At 41.7% G+C, this 19,697-nt stretch overlaps 1 protein-coding gene across 6 annotated transcripts in view; it reads left to right on the top strand.

Annotated features, from left to right (window-relative positions):
• kank1a (KN motif and ankyrin repeat domains 1a) overlaps positions 1-19,697 on the top strand; it is a 373,392-nt gene that overhangs the window by 251,664 nt on the left and 102,031 nt on the right. For 5 of the 6 annotated variants that reach the window (XM_070881410.1, XM_070881419.1, XM_070881449.1 and 2 more), the window contains one exon: positions 17,513-17,626. The exons of the other annotated variant lie outside the window; for it this stretch is intronic. In XM_070881410.1, the coding sequence (XP_070737511.1) occupies positions 17,593-17,626 (34 nt within the window). In that variant the 5' untranslated portion in view covers positions 17,513-17,592. The remainder of the gene's footprint in view (positions 1-17,512; positions 17,627-19,697) is intronic. 6 annotated transcript variants of the gene reach the window in all.

The raw sequence follows: 19,697 nt of genomic DNA, 5'->3' as shown, positions 1-19,697 counted from the left end.
GAGAGCCCTGCAGCTCCTTGTCTGTTTGGTGTGGCGCCCAGGGGGGCGGAGCCTATACTCGCGGCGATTTTGTAAGTGGGAGGGGGCGGGTACTATTTAAATTAGTTTTTTTCCTGCCGGCAACCCTGCGTGTTGGAGCGTTCGCGCACGCGCAGTGTGAAGGAAAACATTGGCACTCGGCCATTTTTGTAGTTCTTTGTAGCTGTTTCATTTTTGAAAATGTTTTAATAAAAGCACATTGCCATCAGCACTGAGGCTTCCTGCAGCCTTCTCACTGTCTCCTTCCCGCCTGCTGTCTGAAACGTCTTCCCCCCCTCCCCCCCACCGCTGCGTTCGGGTGGGCGGGCCCGCACTCCCCTCCCTCCCGCCGTCGGGAACGGCTTCCTCCTTCCTCCCCCCCCCCCCCCCCCCCCCTGCCGTCGGGAACGAACGAACGAACTTGTGAGGCTGGCTGAAGCACTTTCACACAGGTAGGAAGATGGTTTATTTAATCTTTTCTTTACTTATAAATGCTTATTCAGCTTGGATTTATTTGTATAATATTTGTATAAGTATAAATAAGGATTTATTGTAGAATTTAATGACTTCCCTCCTCCTCCCCCCCCCCCCCCCCCACCTCGTTCTGGACGCCTAATTTGTAACCTGCGCCTGATTTTTTTTATGTGTAGAACATGTTTTTTCAATTCAACAATAATCTTCACTTGCTCCATTCTAAGTTAGTTTGGAGTACGTTTTCACTGTGGAAACTTTGAAATCCGGCGTCAGTGGCCAGACACGCCCCCTTTTGAAGAAAAAATTCTGTTCCAAAGTAGAACTGTTCTACCTGACTAGAACTGCAGAAAAAAAAAATGTGGAGAATTGCGATTTCTAAGATAGTCCGTTCTCCACCAGTTGCTCCTAAAAAATCAGGCGCAAATCATGTGGAAACTTGGGCCCATAATATCTACTGGTTCCCCTTTGTCCACCCTGCTCGTTACATCCTCAAAGAGCTCCAGCAAATGTGGTAAACATGATTTCCCTTCCATAAAACCATGCTGACTCTGCTTGACTGTATTATGATTTTCAAAATGTCCTGTGATTACTTTCTTAATAATGGACTCCACCCTTTTTAAATAACATACAGCACTGATTTTGAATAATTAAAATTAAGTCTGATCTGTTGTCTGTTGGGTATTTTGTGCAGATTACCCTTGACTCCTTTTGAGGGAGATTAAATTTTAATCTAATCACTGTAAAATTACCTTGATTTAATCCTTTGCAGATTACAGAAACTTTTTTTGGCTATTTTTTTCCCTTCCTCCTCTGAAGGTGCTGATTCATTCTAGGATATGGCACCTTAAATTGTTCACGTCTGAGCCAAGAGAGTGATTCAGTCAGGGAGGGCCATCAAAGCCCAATTTGATTGTCTTCTCATCCTGTGTCTATACAAATGCACTTTCCAGCATGCGTCATTCTTTTGCAAACATGTCTGATTTCCTTCCCTTTCTCTGCAATCCATGTTCCATGGAGTCTGAGAGCAATTGTTGCCTTGGCTGCGATTACCTTGGATCTTCTGGATTGTATGACTTTATAGTCACCCCATGGGGGGTGGCGGGGGGAGCTAAATTAAAATATTTTAAAATAACATTCATGGGGTTCACACACACGATCATTCAAATGAGGTAGCAGGGAGTGACTGATGCCACATGACGCTATCCCACCACAATACAACGCATTCAGGAAAGGAGAGGAAAATAATAGGTCTCCCAAATCCAGGCTGAATTTCCTTAGACAAAAATAGAAAATGCTGGAAACACTCTCACCGGTCATGATTAAGAAAGGGAAGAGAGACTATGAAAGTAAACTAGCACGAAATATAAAAACAGATAGCAAGAGTTTCGATAGGTATGTCAGCCCAAGTTTCGGCTCGAGTTGCTCCTATTTTTTTGGAGCAACTAGTCTAGTACGGAGCATCTTAGAAATCGCAATTCTCGGCATTTAGTTTGCTCCAGTTCTAGTTAGTTAGAATAGTTTTGTTTTAGTAGGTTTTTTTTTTCAAGAGGGGGAGTTACCAGCCACTTACGCCTGTTTTGCAAGTTTAGGCAATGAAAAGTTACTCCAAACTAATTTAGAACGGAGTATGTGTCGATTTTTGTACGCTCAGAAAAACCTTGCCTACACTTTATAATTTAGGCGCAGGTAGCGAGAGATAGGGTGGGGGAAGGGAAGTTGGGGGATTTTACAAAGCATTAAACACTTCACTTTTAACCATAAAGATGCATAGAAACCATCATTTTTAAATAATAAATGAACATTAAATCAAGCTGAGTGCATGATCAGATCAGCCATGATCTTATTAAATGGCGGAGCAGACTCGAGAGGCTGTACGGCCTACTCCTGCTCCTATTCTGTTATGTTGTACTCCTGGATAGAAAAAAAAAGGTTTATTGTGCGTAAGTCAAGCCTTCTTTTCACTTCTAGCCTCCAGCCACATATGCTTTCCATCACAACCTAGTGCATCTTTCCTTATGTTAACTATGGCCTGTGCTTTCTTGAAATTTCTAATCATGTTCGTTCTGTGGACCAAATATACTTTTCCATCTTCCTATATCCAGACAGGGTTGAAATCAAGACTCATCACAGTCTCTTCTTCATTCTTTCCCAGGACCTCAAAACTGTAGATGTCCTAACTTTCCTCAATCTTCCATCTATATCTGCAGGCTTTGATAGGTCATCGACCTGAAACGTTAACTCTTTGTAGGCCGTACGGCCTACTCCTGCTCTTATTTCTTATGTTATGTAAGCTGCATTTGTGGAGAGAACAGACAAGTTAACTTATTAGGTGTGGGCTCTGTCAAAATTGGGAGATATTGCAGATGAACAGCATTAAAGAAAGAACAGAACAAAAGGAAGGGGAAAAACACAGGAAGAGAAATAGAATGATTTTGTAAAGTTCATGAGTTGAATACAGGAGTTGGTTAAATGGCAAAAATAATATTAGCACAAGACAATAGGTGGCATGAATGAAACCAAAGAAATAGAAGACATATGAGAGAGACGATGTGAATTGCTGAAAGTGGTAGAGATTAAAGCAGGTAGACAGTAAGTATGAAATTGGCAAAGTGGAGCAGGTTCTAGTGCCCAGGAACTTCGTAGAAGAAAGAAGCAGGTTGACTTAAACGGTGCAGACCACTTCACCAGCACAATGTTCTGGATGGTCCCTACCCCAAGCACCAACCCACTCCTTCGTCCGCATCCTCAGAGGTGATACCACGTTGCCAGCACTTCCTGCTGAACAAATAATGGGAGCTATAGTTAAGATCCTAATAGTAAGATGCGATGTTATTCCTCAAGCTTGTGTTGAGCTTCGCTGTAACATTATGCAAGACCAAAGATGGATCGGTTAGAATGGGAATTGGACGGGGTATTGAATTGGCACAGGGAGCGCAGAGTCGTACTTGCGGACAAAACGGAAGTGCTCAGCAAAGCTGACACTTAATCTGCGTTTGGTCTACCCAATGTAGAGCAAACTGCACTGCAAGCAGCCAATACAGTTGACTAGATTGGAGAAGTGCACATAAAATGCTGTCTCGCCCACGAGGAGTGTTTGGGGGCCCTGGACATTGATTTGGAAGGTGATGAATTTGCAGGTCTTACCTTCTCAACCAAGCGCAGAAGATGCATCAGGGATTCGCTCAAGGTTCCTGTCTATCATGGTGGAGAGGAATCTTTCGCTGCACTGTTGGAGGTGCCATATTTTGGAAGAGACGTGAGCCGAGCCCCTTTCTGCCCCCTCGGGGATGTAAAAGATCCCAAGACAATGTTCGAAGAAGAGCAGGTTAATCATCCCAGTGTTGCGGTCAACCACCATCACGAAAGCAGAAGAGTTCTGACGAAGGGTCATCGACCTGAAACGTGAACTCTGTTTCTTTCTCCAGATGCTGCCTGACCTGCTGAGTATTTCCAGCATTTTCTGTTTTTATATCACTAAAGCAGTTTCTGATTATTAATCTTATTTTTGTGACCCTGCTGTGTGTGCAAATTGGCAGCTGTGTTTCCCTACATTACAACAGTGACTACACTTCAAAAGTACTTCACTGGCTGTGAAGCACTTGTGGACATTGTGAGGTTGTGAAAGGCGCTATATAAATGCATGTTCTTTCAAAAGTAGCAAGAACCAGATTGCCTTGTATTGATTGAATTGTAATTGTGGGAGCTTGCTGTGTGCAAATTCTTGCTGCATTTCCTACATTACAGCAGTGACTACACTTCAAAAGTACTTAATTGGCTGTAAAGCATGTTGGTCATGAAAGGTGCTATATATAAATCAGTGACTGCTGCCAACAAACTGGAAGCTGATGCCAATGACCGGAAGCTGCGCATTAGTCTGGAAATGTCGATGCTTTTTCCCCCACAGAGCCCATGAGACTCAAAGGCCCACTCCATGTTCCTGCCATTTTTCCCCAGGCCTGCTCTGTTCCCGACATTTCAGGCCCGTTCCATGTTACCGACAGTTTTCCCCAGACCCCATGAATCCTGAAGCTAACAACCAAAAAAACTGACTGCTTCCAGTTTTTTGGCACCAGTTGCGTCCGAGATAAATGCAAGTCTTTTCGGATTGATTAAATAAAGAGCGAGCAAGCATTCAATGATGTAACACTTAAGTTGCAAATAAATGTTTGTTGTAAACTGTATTTTATGTAAATAGTACTTGATTTAACATGCAGTGGTTCTTCAGATCAAGAGTATGGAATTGGGCTGTTACAGCATGTACTGTTAACAGCCGATGTTAAAAGATGTTACTCCAGTGCAGTCCTGAGGGAGTGCCGCACTCGGAGGTGTGCCGCCTTTCGGATAAGACGTTAAACCGAGGCCCTGTCTGCGCTCTCGGGTGGATGTAAAAGATCCCGTTGCATTATTTCGACGAAGAGCAGGGGAGTTATCCCCAGTGTCCTGGTCAATATTTGTCCCTAAATCAACATTACTAAAACAGATTATCTGCTCATTATCACCATGTTTGTGGGAGCTTGCTGTGTGCAAATTGGCTACCGTGTTTCCTACATTTTTACTGTGACTACATATTTTTTTTTAAAAAGTACTTCATTGACAGTAAAATGCTTAGGAATGTCTGGTGGTCATGAAAAGTGCTATATAAATGTAAGTCTTTGTTTGAGTTGCTAGGGCAGCAAAACGCATTCCTGTATTATTTCACTCTGTACTTTGAATCCTGTTGATCATAGGGTGTGTCTTGTTAAATGAAAAGCTTTGCTGAGGTTTTCAGGGGCGTGTTTACTTTGTGCTAGAAGCCTGGAACTGAGCCATGGAACTCCCATCCTGCCAATAGCAATGTTTCCACCCAATAATTGTAAAAGGTTAGTGGATTCAACTTGAAGTAACATCCACCCTCAAAATGTATGTTGTGTAAAATGTAAAATGTGTGCGTATGTTGAGTCTTGCCCTTTAAATTAAATGCCAAACCTTAAAGCTTCTGCGAGGGGATAAATAATTGTGAGCAGTAGATTATAAATGCATAACCACTGAGTAACATAGGAACAGGAGTCGGCCGTATCAGTCTGTTCTGCCATTTAATTAGATCATTGCTGATATGTATCTTCATTGTCATGTTTGTGAGTGATATGGTGCAGTCATGCAGATTTTGTAGTTCAATGTTATGAATTCTCTGTTTTCAGTAAATCCTGAATTGCAACTGATTATTCAAGTTATAGCACTATCTTGTCTGCAATTTCTGTCTTACCACCACCACCATCTTGTTTTTCATTGTCATTGTTTGGTAATCATCTACCAAATATTAGCGCAGTAATGTATTCCAAACACTACATCGTTAATTATGGTTAATTTGTGCATGCCCAGTTGTGGACTTCAAGTTGAATCTGCTGACAGTGGTTTGAATTGCTAACCCTCCAGAGTTGAGCCTGAAATCCAAATTAACTTGAGTTTTTGCCCCTGTATTTGCCAAATAAAATTACTTTCTTCCCATGTTGCTATGGCAGCTTGTGAGCATGAATACGTTGCTGCGAAATTACACAAATGGGGCTTTATTTTATACTTCAATCACTTGTTATGTTAAGGAATAGCCAAGAAGAGCACCAAGATGGCAGAGATAACAAACCTTTCTGTGACATCTTTGTGATGTCACAGGGCTGCTGTTGGAATATGTTTTATAGTTCCCATAAACTGTCCTTGCAGTAGTGCATTATTTCTGGCTCCTGTCGGATGTGTCAATGGAAAAGATTGGCAAGATAGCTTCCTGCCCGGTTACATTTTCTTAATCCACCCACCTTTCTGATGTCATGTGAAAGGTCAGTTAGCATTTTTTTAAGCACAACTTGTGTAAAAAGCTGGAAGAAAGAACTTAAATTTATATAGCACCTCTTACTACCTTAATGTCCCAAAGCACTTCACAGCCAATCAAGTGCAGTCACTGTTGTAATGTATGGAAACACTGCAGCCAATTTGCCGACAGGAAGGTCCCATAAGCAATAATTAAATAAATGACCAGATAATCTGTTTTTAGTGATGATAATTGTCGAGTACAAAATGAACAACTTAGTACTGTTGCTTTACTTAAGCTGATCTAGGTACCTTGCATTCTGTTAACATTGCCATAGGCATATAATAGATTTTAAAAGGTTCCCACAAACCAATTTTGTTTTCCATTTGTTAGTTAGCTTTAGAGTATATTAGCCTGCACCAAATTCAAGGAGTAGCTTCGCACAACTAATTTCTGGCACAGACAAAACTCACTTTTTCCTCTATTAAATCATGAAGCATATTTAATTTCATGCCTTTCCAGGAGTTGGAATGTGATCAAAGTCAAGTTATCAGTGTATTCTTATTGACATGCAGCACTTTATTGTTTTACTGAAATCTGATATGGTTACTACTGAAAAATCAAATCCTGTATTTTTTTGGCATATTGCAAAATTTCGAAATTGAATATTCTGGTCTCGGCCTTATGACAACTACTGTAAAACTGGTCAATGGAACCTGGTAGCATAACAGTCACACTACTTTTGCCACAGATTTGAGTCGAACTACAGGTTGTCTTTCTGAAGTATTGGTTGCTAGTGTGTTGACTGCGTGGTCGTCTGCTGAGCTGCAAGGTGGAAAGTATAATTTCACTTGAGGTTTTTGACTTTATTCAATGCTGTTTAGTCAATGTAACATTTAGTGTCTGTGTAGTGCTGCTTGTAGTAAGAAAGATCCTACTGGAATTTATTAAATTGTTTTTTTTAATAACATCTGGTGATATGTGATTGCTTTTAAACTGACTGGAAGTGGTGTTTCCTTGAGACCCCAACTAAGAATAGTATTGGGCTGTCTTCACAAAGGCAGCCCACATTCTGATCATGTAAGGGACAGGTCATGCTTTTCCTTCTACTTATAGTGCATTTTTAGTAGTTTGTGTGTGTGCAAGGCCTGGAAAAGAGCACGTCGGAGGCTGGATATTTTGCGGCAACTGATTCCTCACCTGACTCCCTAAAGCCATTCCACCATCTATAAAGCACAACTCAGGTGTGTGATGGAATACTCTCTACTTGCCTGGATGAATGCAGCTCCAAGCTCCAAACTCAAGAAGCTCAATACCATTCGTGGCAAAGCAGCCAGCTTGGCTGGCACCCCATCCACCACCTTAAACATTCACTTCCCTCCACCACTGGCGCACTGTGGCTGCATCATGTACCATCTGCAAGATACACTGCAGCAACTTGCCAAGGCTTCTCCAACAACACCTCCCAAACCCAAGACCTCTACCACCTCGAAGGGCATGGGAGCACCAGCACCTCCTAAGTTCCCCTCCAAGTCTCACACCATCCTGACTTGGAAATATATTGCCGTTCCTTCATCGTCGCTTGATGGAAATTCTGGAACTTCCTCCCTAACAGCACTGTGGGAGTACCTTCACCACAAGGACTGCAACGGTTCAAGAACGCGGCTCACCACCACCATTTCCCGAGGGCAAGTCGGGATGGGCAAGTCGGGATGGCCGTGCCAGCGAAGCCCACATCCCGTGAACGAATAAAAAATGTGATAATAAACTAAAGCTTTGTTTTTGTGAATTATGATTACATTTTTATTTCTTATGCCAAGCTGTCCTTTACTTACTCTTTATGTAACCAGCCAAACCTGTGAGCTTTTCTTCGTCGATCTGTGTGCAACTTTTTTTTAAATTCTGATGGTTAAAGTGAGAAAACAAATTTAGTTTTTGAAAAATCGGATCTGTATTACAACAAGAGTGTTTAATTTCAGTAGGGAAGTGTAAAGTAGAGGCCAGGCACTTGCTGAGACAGAGAAGGATTGAAAGTTGGAAAGTGTGTTGTCCCTGGTTGCTCGAGCTTTGTATGTTAAACTGAAACGGAAGATAGTGATGTACACGGTCCAAAACAAATTTAATGAATTTGTTCACTGTTGAATCTGGATGTAGATAAATTTAGTCTGAATTTCTGAAAGCCAGAAGCGAAAGTTGCATGGAGCCAAGACTTTGATTTTTTTTTTTCTGATCCTCATTAGAAAATTGTGCATTTGTTATACTTTAGGCTGATTTTGATCTCTTGCAGATCAAGACGAAGCCTGTACAATATCATAGAACAAATTCCATTCGATTATCAGTAAATGGAATTTGCCCTATCTTGCAGAGTCTGTGGTGTTACCCATTGGAATGCTGAGTTGAAAGTTATGTTTTCATCTTCGTTGAGTGCAGAATTTTGTGCTTTTACCTATTGCAATGTAATTTATACAGAAGTGGTTTTCTTGAAAAGTATATCTTTGCAGTATCAATTATGTACACCCTGTAAATACTTGTTTCCTTCATTGATAGCAGCAGTTGCATTAGAGTGTCAGTATTCTAACATTTCATTTTACAACCTTGCTGACCATTGCTTTGAAATGTTTTACCGACACTGAGGTTTGAGTATTTTCAGCAGGGATTAGTTTGTCAAGACTCTTGAAAGCAGTGATGAAGCCTGAACAGAAGAAAAAGTGAATTTTGATAACTATATTTAATCTGTAAATTACGAGCCTCATCAATAAATAGACCTAGAAAATCCAGAGGTTATTTATTGATTGTAATTCGTTGAAAGCAAAATAATACTTGTGATCTAAATCTAAAACTGCAATTAGCATACAGTACCGATCACTGTTCATACAGGCTTTGACTTCTGTAAACTATCTTTACTCGCAGATTATTACGATAATTCATGCTGGTACTCTATAGAAGAGCAGTTATTGGTAGAATTTCATTCTAATTAGTCAAAACAACTGCAGTAAGTGGATTCGAAGTTTTAACATTTTTTTTTAAATGACTGCTTTGAGAACTTTGATTTTTTTTAAATGGTTTTAATCTTGAGCATAATTCTGTCCGCTTCTTCTGGATAAATGGGTCTTTTTCAGGTTGGCAGGCTGTAACTAGTGGGGTGCTGCAAGGATCAGTGCTGGGGCCTCAGCTATTTACAATCTATATTAACCTAGATGAAGGGACAGAGTGTAATGTATCCAAGTTTGCTAATGATACAAAGCTAGGTGGGACAGAAAGCTGTGAGGAGAACACAGTATCTGCAAAGTAATATTGATATATAAGTGGGCAGTTAGGTGGCAGATGAAGTATAATGTGAGGTTATTCACTTTGGTAGAAAGAATAGAAAATCAGTTTTTTAAATGGTGAGAAACTTTTAAATGTTGGTATTCAGAGAGATTTGGGTGTCTTTGTTAAAAATACACACAAGCTAACATGCAGGTACAGCAAGCAATAAGGAAGGCAAATGGATATTGTCTTTTATTGCAAGGGGTTGGAGTCGCAGAGCAAAGGAAGTCTTGCTACAATTGTACAGGGCGTTGGTGAGATCACACCTTGAGTACTGTGCACACTTTTGATCGCCTTATCTAAAGAAGGATATACTTGCCTTGGAAGCGGTGCAACAAAGATTCACTAGATTGATTCCTAGGATGAGAGGGCTGTCTTATGATTGTGTAGAATGGGCCTATACTCGAGTTTAGAAGAATAAGAGGTGATCTCATTGAAGCATACAAGATTCTGAAGGGGATTGACAGGGTAGATGCTGCAAGATTGTTTCCCCTGGCTGGAGAGTCTAGAACTAGGGGGCACAGTCTCAGGATAAGGGTTGTTATGTAAGTAATAACATGACTGAATACTGCAAACTAACACAGGTACAAACCTGGCTCTGCTTTATTAGGGCACAGAATGATTGCATTACTTGATGGCTTGTTTTTTATACCTGGGCTGCGTGCACGTGTGTACAGTCCAGTGTCTGACAGTGGCGCCACCTGGTGGCTAGGAAATCCAAGCATACATACATGACACTATCCCTCTAAGATATTAGTAACAGTGTTTTTACAAATTGAGATGGTCCGGGGCTTTCCGTTCCCGAGTTGATTGTCTATCTCAGTTCAACTCCAGCCTTGGGCAAGCGTTCTGAGTCAGTTATGACTGGAGGCTGGGTAGCTGATCTGATGGGAGTGGCAATGACCATGTCAGAGATTGAAAGTCCAGATTCATTGATGACAGCGGAGTCCTCTGATGACTGAGGGTAGGTTGGTTGGTCATTGATTGTGTCTTCCTCAGACTGTTCCGGTCCATCGTGTGCCACAGCTTTATCTGATCAACATGTTTCCTGCATGTTTGCCCATTCTTGAGCTTGAAGATAAACACTCTGTTACCCTCCTTGGCCGTAACAGTACCAGCGATCCACTTGGGACCTTGACCATAATTTAGTACTTGGACAGGATCGTTAACAGAAATGTCGCGTGACACAGCAGCACGATCATGCTGACTTTGACGTCTGTATTCAACATGATTGGTCAAGTCAGGGTGGACAAGAGAGAGCTTGGTCTTGAGACCTCTCCATCAATAGTTCAGTAGGGGTGACCCCGGTAAGTCTGTGGGGTCTTGTCCTGTAACCAATCAATATGCATGACCAGCGAGTCTGCAGTGAACCTTGAGTTACATTATTCATACTTTCCTTGATGGTTTGGGCAGCAAGCTCTGCTTGACAATTAGATGTGGGTTTGAATGGTGCTGACCTCACATGTTTGATACCATTGAGTTTCATGAACTCTTGACACTCCAGACAAGTGAAGCAAGGTCCGTTGTCACTTACAATGATGAGAGATAAACATGACACGAAGGCTCTCAATGGTAGCTGTGGATGTACTGGATGACATGACTATACACTCTATCCACTTGGAATTTGCATCCACCACAACTAAAAACATCTTTCCCAGAAAGGGACCTGCAAAGTCGATGTGGATCCTGGACCATGGTTTAGATGGCCAGGACCACAGACTCAGCGGCAATTCCACTGGTGCTTTACTTAGCTGCATGCAACTGTTGCACTGATGCACACATGATTCCAGATCAGAGTCAATTCCAGGCCACCATACATGAGACCTGACAATGGCTTTCATCATGACAATACTGTGATGTGATATAATACCGGGATGAGTGCTATGTAGATCATGTACAAATTTCTCTCTGCCTTTCTTAGGCATAACAACACAATTACCCCACAGTAAACAATCTGACAATGGATAGCTCGTCTTTGTGATGGATGTAAGGTTTGGTCTCATCACCCATTTGCTTGGGTATGGCAGACCAATCACCACTAAGGACGCAAAGTTTCACAACCGATAATATCGGGTCCTGGCTGGTCCAGGTCTTGTCTTGTTGAGCCGTGACACGGGTCCCTTCACTTTCAAAAGCATCCATAACTAACAGTAGGTCTGCAGGTTGTGGAGTCTCCACCTCCGGTGTGGGCGACGGCAGACAGCTCAGTGCATCAGCACAATTCTGGTGCCAGGTCTATGGTGAATTACCTAATCTTAGGAAGGTAATGTCAGCGCTCACCTCTGGATGCAGGACGATGCATTGGTATTGATACCTTTTGTTTTCTGAAAACAATGAAATGAGTGGCTTGCGATCTGTTTCCAGTTCAAACCGAAGACCAAACAGGTACTGATGCATTTTTTTAACCTCATATATACACAGGCTCATGCTTCTTTTTCTACCATGCTGGAGGCTCTTTCCGCCTTTGACAAACTTTTAGCAGCATACGCAACAGGTTGTAGTTTACCCGACCCGTTAGCTTGTTGGAGCACGCACCCAACTCCATATGACGAAGCATCACAGGCCAATACTAGACGCTTACATGGATCATAATGTACCAGCAGCTTGTTAGAGCAAAGCAGATTAGTAGCTTTCTCAAAAGCTCTATCCTGAGACGCACCCCAAACCCAGTTGTCGCCTTTTCTTAGCAGCATGTGCAGTGGCTCTAATGAATTGCTCAATCTAGGTAGCAAATTACTGAAGTAGTTGAGTAGACCAAGGAACAAACTCAGCACTGCCACATTCTGAGGCTTGGGTGCATTTTTGATGGCCTTGGTATTCGAGTCCGTAGACCTGATGCCGTCAGCAGCAATTATCCACCCCGGGAATTTGACTTCCGGTGCCATGAAAGCACACTTCGGACGTTTCAATCCGAGTCCCACTTTGTCCAGACGATGTAGAACCTCTTCCAGGTTGTTCAGATGTTCAGCAGTGTCACAACCTCTGACCAGGATGTCATTTTGGAACACGTCTGTTCTAGGAACGGACTTCAGTAGACTCTCCATGTTCCTCTGAAATATGGCTGCAGCCAAGCGAATTCAGAAAGGACACCTGTTGTAGATAAACAGTCCTTTGATTGTTGATGAATGTAAGTTTCTTCGACGTATCGACCAGCTCCTGTGTCATATAGGCCAACGTCAGATCAAGTTTAGTGAACGACTCCCCCCCCCCCCCCCCCCCCCGGCTAACATTGCAAACAGGTCATCAGCCTTCGGTAATGGGTATTGATCCTGTTTCAAAACTCGGTTCTCCACAAATCCTGACACTGCCATCACTCTTCAACACAGGAACAATGGGGCTGGCCCATTCGCTAAATTCAACCGGTGATCTGACCCCTTCACTTGAGTCTGTCCAGTTCGATTTCGACCTCCTCCCTCATCATGTACGGAACCGCCCGAGCTTTATGATGGACGGGTCTTGCATCTGAGTCCATGTGGATCTGCACCTTGGCTCCCATGAAATTGCCAATGCCTGGTTCAAACAGCGAGGGGAACTTGCTAAGCGCTTGAGCACATGGAGTATCATCCTCCCACGACAACGCTTTGATATCGTTCCAATTCCATTTGATTTTTTTTCTAGCCAATTCCTGCTGAACAGCGTTGGACCATTGCCTGGAACAATCCATATTGATCGATCATGAACCGCACCATCATACGACACCTTGACTACTGCACTGCCAATCACCGTTCTGAGTTCTTTAGTGTACGTACGCAACTTGGCATTGACTGGACTCAGCTTAGGCCTCACAACCTTAGTATCGCACAGCTTGTCGAATGTCCTCTGGCTCATTATTGATTGACTTGCACCCGTGTCCAATTCCATCGGTACCGGCACACCATTAAGTTTCACATTAATCATTATCAGTTGTCTCTTTCTTAGGAACGAATACAGTCCATACACTTCCTCTTCTCTTATCTCGGATTGCATATCCGGATCCGCGCTAGACTGGTCGTCATCCTCCATGTGGTGTGCTGCAGCATGCTTGCTCAGTTGCGGACACATGCGCTGGAGATGCCCCAGTCTCGAACAGCCTTTAAAAATGTACTGTTTAAACAGACGCTGATGAGATCGATGATTGCCCCCACAACGCCAACACAGCAAAATCGGATTAATTCCCGTTGGCGGACTTTGGACAGCCACATCTTTCGCATATGCAGTCGAGTAGGCACTGCCATATGCAGCTCTGCCAAACGACGATACAATCTTGTTTACAGTACTTGCCGAGTTCCAATTTTTCGATGATATCTGCTTTAAATTTTTGTCTGTCGTCATGCATGCCTGGGCAATCGTGGTGGCCTTGCTCAAATCCAGCGTTTCCGCCGCCAGTAGCTTACGCAGGATCACCTCTTGGTTGATGCAGATTACAAAGTCCCGCAGCATGTCTCCCAATGCATTTTCGAACTTACACAGTCCAGCTAGACGTCGTAGGTCGGCAAAGCATTCCAACACATCCTGGCCCTCAGAACGAACATGCTTGTAGAATTAATATCGTGAGATGATGATGACTTCTTCTGATTTGAGATGGTCATGTACCAGAGCACACAATTCCTCATAGTCCTTGTCTGTTGGACTTGCAGTCGAGAGAAGATTCCATAGATTTTCAGTCCGCAAACTGTGAGGAAGACCGCCGTGCGCCTAACTGCGTCAGTGGGTTCCTCCATTTTGTTGGTCACGAAGTACTGGTTAAGGCGAGCTACAAAATCTGCCCAATCCTCTCGCTCCACATATCTCTCTCATTCCAGTTGTGCTCATTTTTGCATGCGTCGGTTCTTAACTCGTCGCCAAATATTGTGTGTATTAACTTGATAGACTGAATACTATAAATTAACATAGGTACAAACCTGGCTCTGCTTTATTAGGGCTCAGTGATTACATTACATGATGTCTTCCCTTTTATGCCTGGGCCGCGCGCACGTGCTTACAGCTCCCTGGTGGCTAGTAACCCCAAGCATACATACATGACAGGTTAGGCCATTTAAGACAGAGATGAGGAATTTCTTCACTCTGAGGTTGTGAATCTTTGAAATTCTCTGCCCCAGAGGGCTGTGAATGCTGATTCTTTGAATATATTCAAGGCTGAGATAAATAGATTTTTGAAGTCTCGGAGAATCAAGGGATATGGAGATCGGGTGGGAAAGTGAAGTTGAGGTAGATGATCAGCCATGATATTGAATGGCAGAGTAGGCTCAATGGGCCATAGGGCCTACTCCTGCTCCAATTCCTTATGTTCTTATAAATCACTTGGTTTTAAAACAAAAACTAATAAAATAGAATAGACAATGGGAAAATATGTATTCGGAAATCAAAATTAATTCGATACAAACATTCAGCATCCTGAAGAATTATCTGGCACATTTGTATTCAGTCTGGCAATGTGTGCTGAATGTTAAATTTTAGAACTTAAAACTTTGTAGGTGCCTACTCTGAAGTCCAAGTAAGTAGTTTTCATATTCTTAGTAAATAAGCAAATTTTCCATTCAGTGCTCAGAGTCAAAGGCTTTTAAAGGACAAACATTGGGGCTGAAAAATTCATCAGGGAGTGGACAGTTCTTCCACCCCCCCCCCCCCCCATTTAAATGAGGTGGTCACCTCATTTAAATGCCCTGGCAGATGAACGTATGGGGTGGGTGGGGGGATGTACCCCAACCTTCCGGAAACACACATGATGTTGCTCTGAGTGTCATTGCGGTTAAGAACACATCGAGTTCATGCAGGGATCAACCTAGAGCCTACAGTCTTTCTCACTCCAGTATTTGAAGGATGTGAATGCTTTTCGAGGGTGCAGAAAAGATTGAAAAGAATATTTCCAGGGATGAGGGACTCCAGTTACGTGGAGAAACTGGGGTTGATGATCTTAGAGCAGAGAAGGTTGAGAGGAGATTTGATGGGAGTGTTCAAAATCATGAGTCTGGACAGAGTAGATAAAAACTGTTCTCACTGGCAGAAGAAGCAGAGGACACAGATTTAAGGTGATTGGCAGAAGATCCAAAGGCGAAATGAGGAAAAACTTTTTTACGCAGCAAGCAGTTATGATCTAGAACGCACTGCCAGAGAGGGAGGTGGAGGCAGATTCAATCGTCGCTTTCAAAAGTTAATTGGATAAGTACCTGAAGGAAAAACATTTGCAGGGCTACAGGGAAAGGGCAGGGGAGTGGGACTCGCTGAATGGCTGGAAGGTATTGAGAGCTTGGAGAGGTTCTTTATTTTTGCAAGTGTGACATTGAAATATTTGTGAGACGTGTGATCAGCAAGAAATTCTGTTTGTATAGCTTATGATATGTAGTTCAATAGGGTAACCTGTGCAGCTTGTAATTGAGTTGCATGGTGTGGGAATTGGCTATTGTGCAGTATAAATATATTGACGTCCTGTTTGTTTTCCAGTATTTTTGCAATAAATGCACTTGTATCAACCTATGCTTTGAAAATATTCAGGACTTAAGTACTTCTACTAAAGAATTGTTTAATATTTGTTTTTGCTGGGTTTGTTTTTTTTGATTTAAGATAACCAAATAGATTTTCAAATATTTTCTGAAGTTGAACATCCATCTGAGCAGCCATTTTCTTCTGGCAGACTCTTATGTTCTTTTTGAAAAGGCAGGGAAACCTGCTTCTTAGCCTGGACTCGATAATTTAACATCCTTTCATATATTTTTCAATAGATAAAAATTATGTTGATACAGGTTCGACCTCCCAAATCCGGAGTTCCAAACTCTGGAATGTTCTGAAATCCAGACATCGTGCTGATCCGCGGAGGGGTCGTCCGAAATCCGGAAAAAATTCCGAAATCTGGGCATTTTTCACAAAAAATACTGCTAATCACGTCGCTATTTTTTTAAAAAAAGCACAGCAGTAAAACTCAGCGGACACCGTGGTCCTCGCCAACGTTAGGCCGATTACTGCTGTGGGAGAGATCTTGGGAGGGGGGAAAACACGAAAAACTGCAAAAAAATAAAAAATCACAAAACATTCATGACACTTAACTGTTGAATCACTGAAAAATAATCCAAAAAAATAACAACTTTAACTTACCTTTTTTGCAGGTCTTCATGCCTACCGCTGTTTTTGGGGCTGCAACGCAGGTTTTTCTCGAGCATTTTTTTTCGCCCAGAATACTGGTGCGTGAAAAGTAAAAATTCGGGATGTCGGAAATATGTTCCGAAATCCGGAACGGTTTCGGTCCCGAGGTTTACGGATTTGGGAGGTTGAACCTGTACAACTTTTGCACTCTTGTCTCATCAACTAATTAGATACAAAAATACATCATTGCTTTTTTTTCATCTGGTTTCTTTTTAATACTCAATGAGCATCATAAAGCACCTTCAAAAAGTAGAGTAATCCCCCCCTTTTTTAAACTTCCTCCTTCTCAATTATAACTTCTCAGGTTGGGGTGTGTTTCCCTGGTATTGGCAGCCTTCTGATACCTGTCCCAAAAGGTCAGTCATGTGATCCTAGGCAGATTATTTGATTGGTTTGGGATGGGCATCTCAGATGAGCCTGCTGCAGTCCAGTAGCGATCAGGACCTGACTGAAATCAGCCTACACGCACTGACCAGGGATCAAACATAGCACCAGTTTTATTTATATGTCTCACTGGGTGATGTCTTAATCCACAGAACTATTGGGGAGGCTTGTTGAAAATTATTGGCTGAATTTACAGTTTAATTCTGATACTTTGAGGTTTTGAAAATCTGTGATACTCTGTACAAAATTGCTAATCATTTTTTCACCCCCAAAAACTTTTGTTGTGCTGCCGTGAATATTTGTATGTGTGCACGTAAAACACAAGCTAAGCTGGTTACTAAATTACATAATTGGAATTAAATTGCGCCAACTCAGAATTGATCGAAGAATGAATTGATTGTGTACTTGACATGTTTTCTTTTTCCTTTCCAGGTTGCATGACTGGCTGGACTTGATGCATGGTGGTTGCATGACTAATGTCTTTGTGGATTTATGAATAAACATATGCAGATATGGCTCACACTGTGATTAATGGGAGTGTTTCAGGTAACCAATTATATTATTGCAATATGGTATTGTAAAAATTTGCCTCAGTATGAAATCAAAGCTATAGCATGAGATTACTTATAGGTCCAATAAGGTTTCACCTCCAAATGATGCTAAATATCTTGCATTGATATTCTATTCCATCTACTGAAATTACTATACAGGGTATTGAATGTTCTACAAGGACAATAAAAAGTGCAAGTGATTTCATCAAGGTAATAACTCTAATATAGTATGAATGTACACTATCTTTAATAGAATGACATTTAATTTTGAGCATGCAACTAATATGTAGAAAAACTGATGCATTGTTTAATGAAAGGTGTCTTTGGAAAGTGCAATCGGATTTTGTTCAGATTTGCAAGCACCAAACCGTAAAGAAGCATAACTTCTCAAAAATCACAAATAAGAAATTGAAAGAGAACATGTCAAACTTTCTTTTTCCTTATTTGGTAACCAGAATCGCAAACCCCTGGCCTCAACCATTTCCTTAACACTGTGCTCCGCTAAATTACTGTCACAATCCCTCTGAAATGCATGTTCCTATACATGTGTTCTTCAAGATGATTGTAACTGTGGATGCATTTAGAATTTTAAAAATGTCTGATTTAAGCAATGGAAAGAATCAGTTTTCGCTGTACAGTACATCATATGGCTGGCCGATTCATCCTTCCCAGGTGTTGGGGTTAATGTTGCAAAATTTCAAGGTGGCCTTTCATGTGTCTTTATAGCCTTTCATCTGCCCACCTCAATTGTGATATCTGGACTGCAGCTTGCGATCCAACTGCTTTACACACCTTTTTGGTATTGCAGTCAACTTAAAAGGCTGGTGGTCATCCAGTCACAGCCCCTGTGGCTATGATCACAGTAACCAGGCATATTCAGTTACCCCAGTCGAGTTCTTTCAGAACGCCACAATTGATGTCACTTACTGCATTGACAGGGCCAGCTTCGAGCAGTGACTCTGGCAGGAGCGCGGGGTTATTCATCCAACAAAATTCACTACATACCAAGCTGTTGTCTTCACTGCTCTAATATATGGACTGGTGTCGGGGGCCTGCTACCACCGTCCATACTCCTGAAAAGTAGTCTTGGCAGATCTGTTTTTACAATGCTCCTTCAATGTTTCATTATTTGTCGGATTTTAGTTAAATGTAATCTTAAGTGTACTATTCTCATAGTGACCATTTGAATTGTTGAAATATTAAGAGCAATGACGAATTAAAAAAAAAAAAAATCTTTTTGGGCTGTGTCTGTATTTTGAGCTGCGTAATACCCAAAATTATTACGGGGTGGAGAGAGATTTGATAAATTGAGTCTCCTGTGCCATTTAAACATTTTAGATTTAGTGCATTTACCCTATTCTCTTCCCCCACGCATGTCACATTGGTATCTCGACTAACATGAGTCATATATTTAAAATATTTTAAAAATGCGATTGATGAATTGGGGAAAAATCAAATTTTCACAAGTATCTTAAAAGCAGATCATTTATTGGCTTTCTCACTAGCAACCATAACTTCTCAAATTTAACTGAGCACCTCATTTTCTTGATTAAACACACAATTAATTTCCACATAGCTTTCCCTGTTCTATTCTATGTAAAATATTAGATAATGAAAGATATTTAGCTACAGGCTAAGTAGTGATGAAGGATGCAAAGTATGGAGATGTTTTAATATTGAAACATAATCAACAAAGGTGATAGTGGGCATCACTATATAACTGGTAAATCTAATTATTTTGTACTGAAGTAAGGAATACAGGAACCTCAGGATTGTGGAACAGAAACTAGGTATAATTGCCTTAGCAGAGGATGTGCATTTGTTTTTTTACAGCCCACAAGGAGGCCATGTGGCCCATTTCATCTGTGCCATCTCAGCTATTCATTTAGTACCATTCCCTGCCATTTCCTTGAGTTTTTGAATTTTCCTTTTTCAAATACTTATCCACTTCCCATTTAAAAGCTATAATGGAATGGAAGATCTATAGTGGTAGGGGATTCAATAGTCAAGGGAGCAGACAGGTATTTCTGTGGCCGCAGACGTGATTCCAGGATGGTATGTTGCCT

The sequence above is a fragment of the Pristiophorus japonicus genome, chromosome 1 (assembly GCF_044704955.1).
Source record: "Pristiophorus japonicus isolate sPriJap1 chromosome 1, sPriJap1.hap1, whole genome shotgun sequence".
NCBI classification, from domain to species: Eukaryota; Metazoa; Chordata; class Chondrichthyes; family Pristiophoridae; genus Pristiophorus; species Pristiophorus japonicus.
Note: the sequence above shows the minus strand (reverse complement) of the source record. Positions and strands in the feature narration are given on the sequence as shown.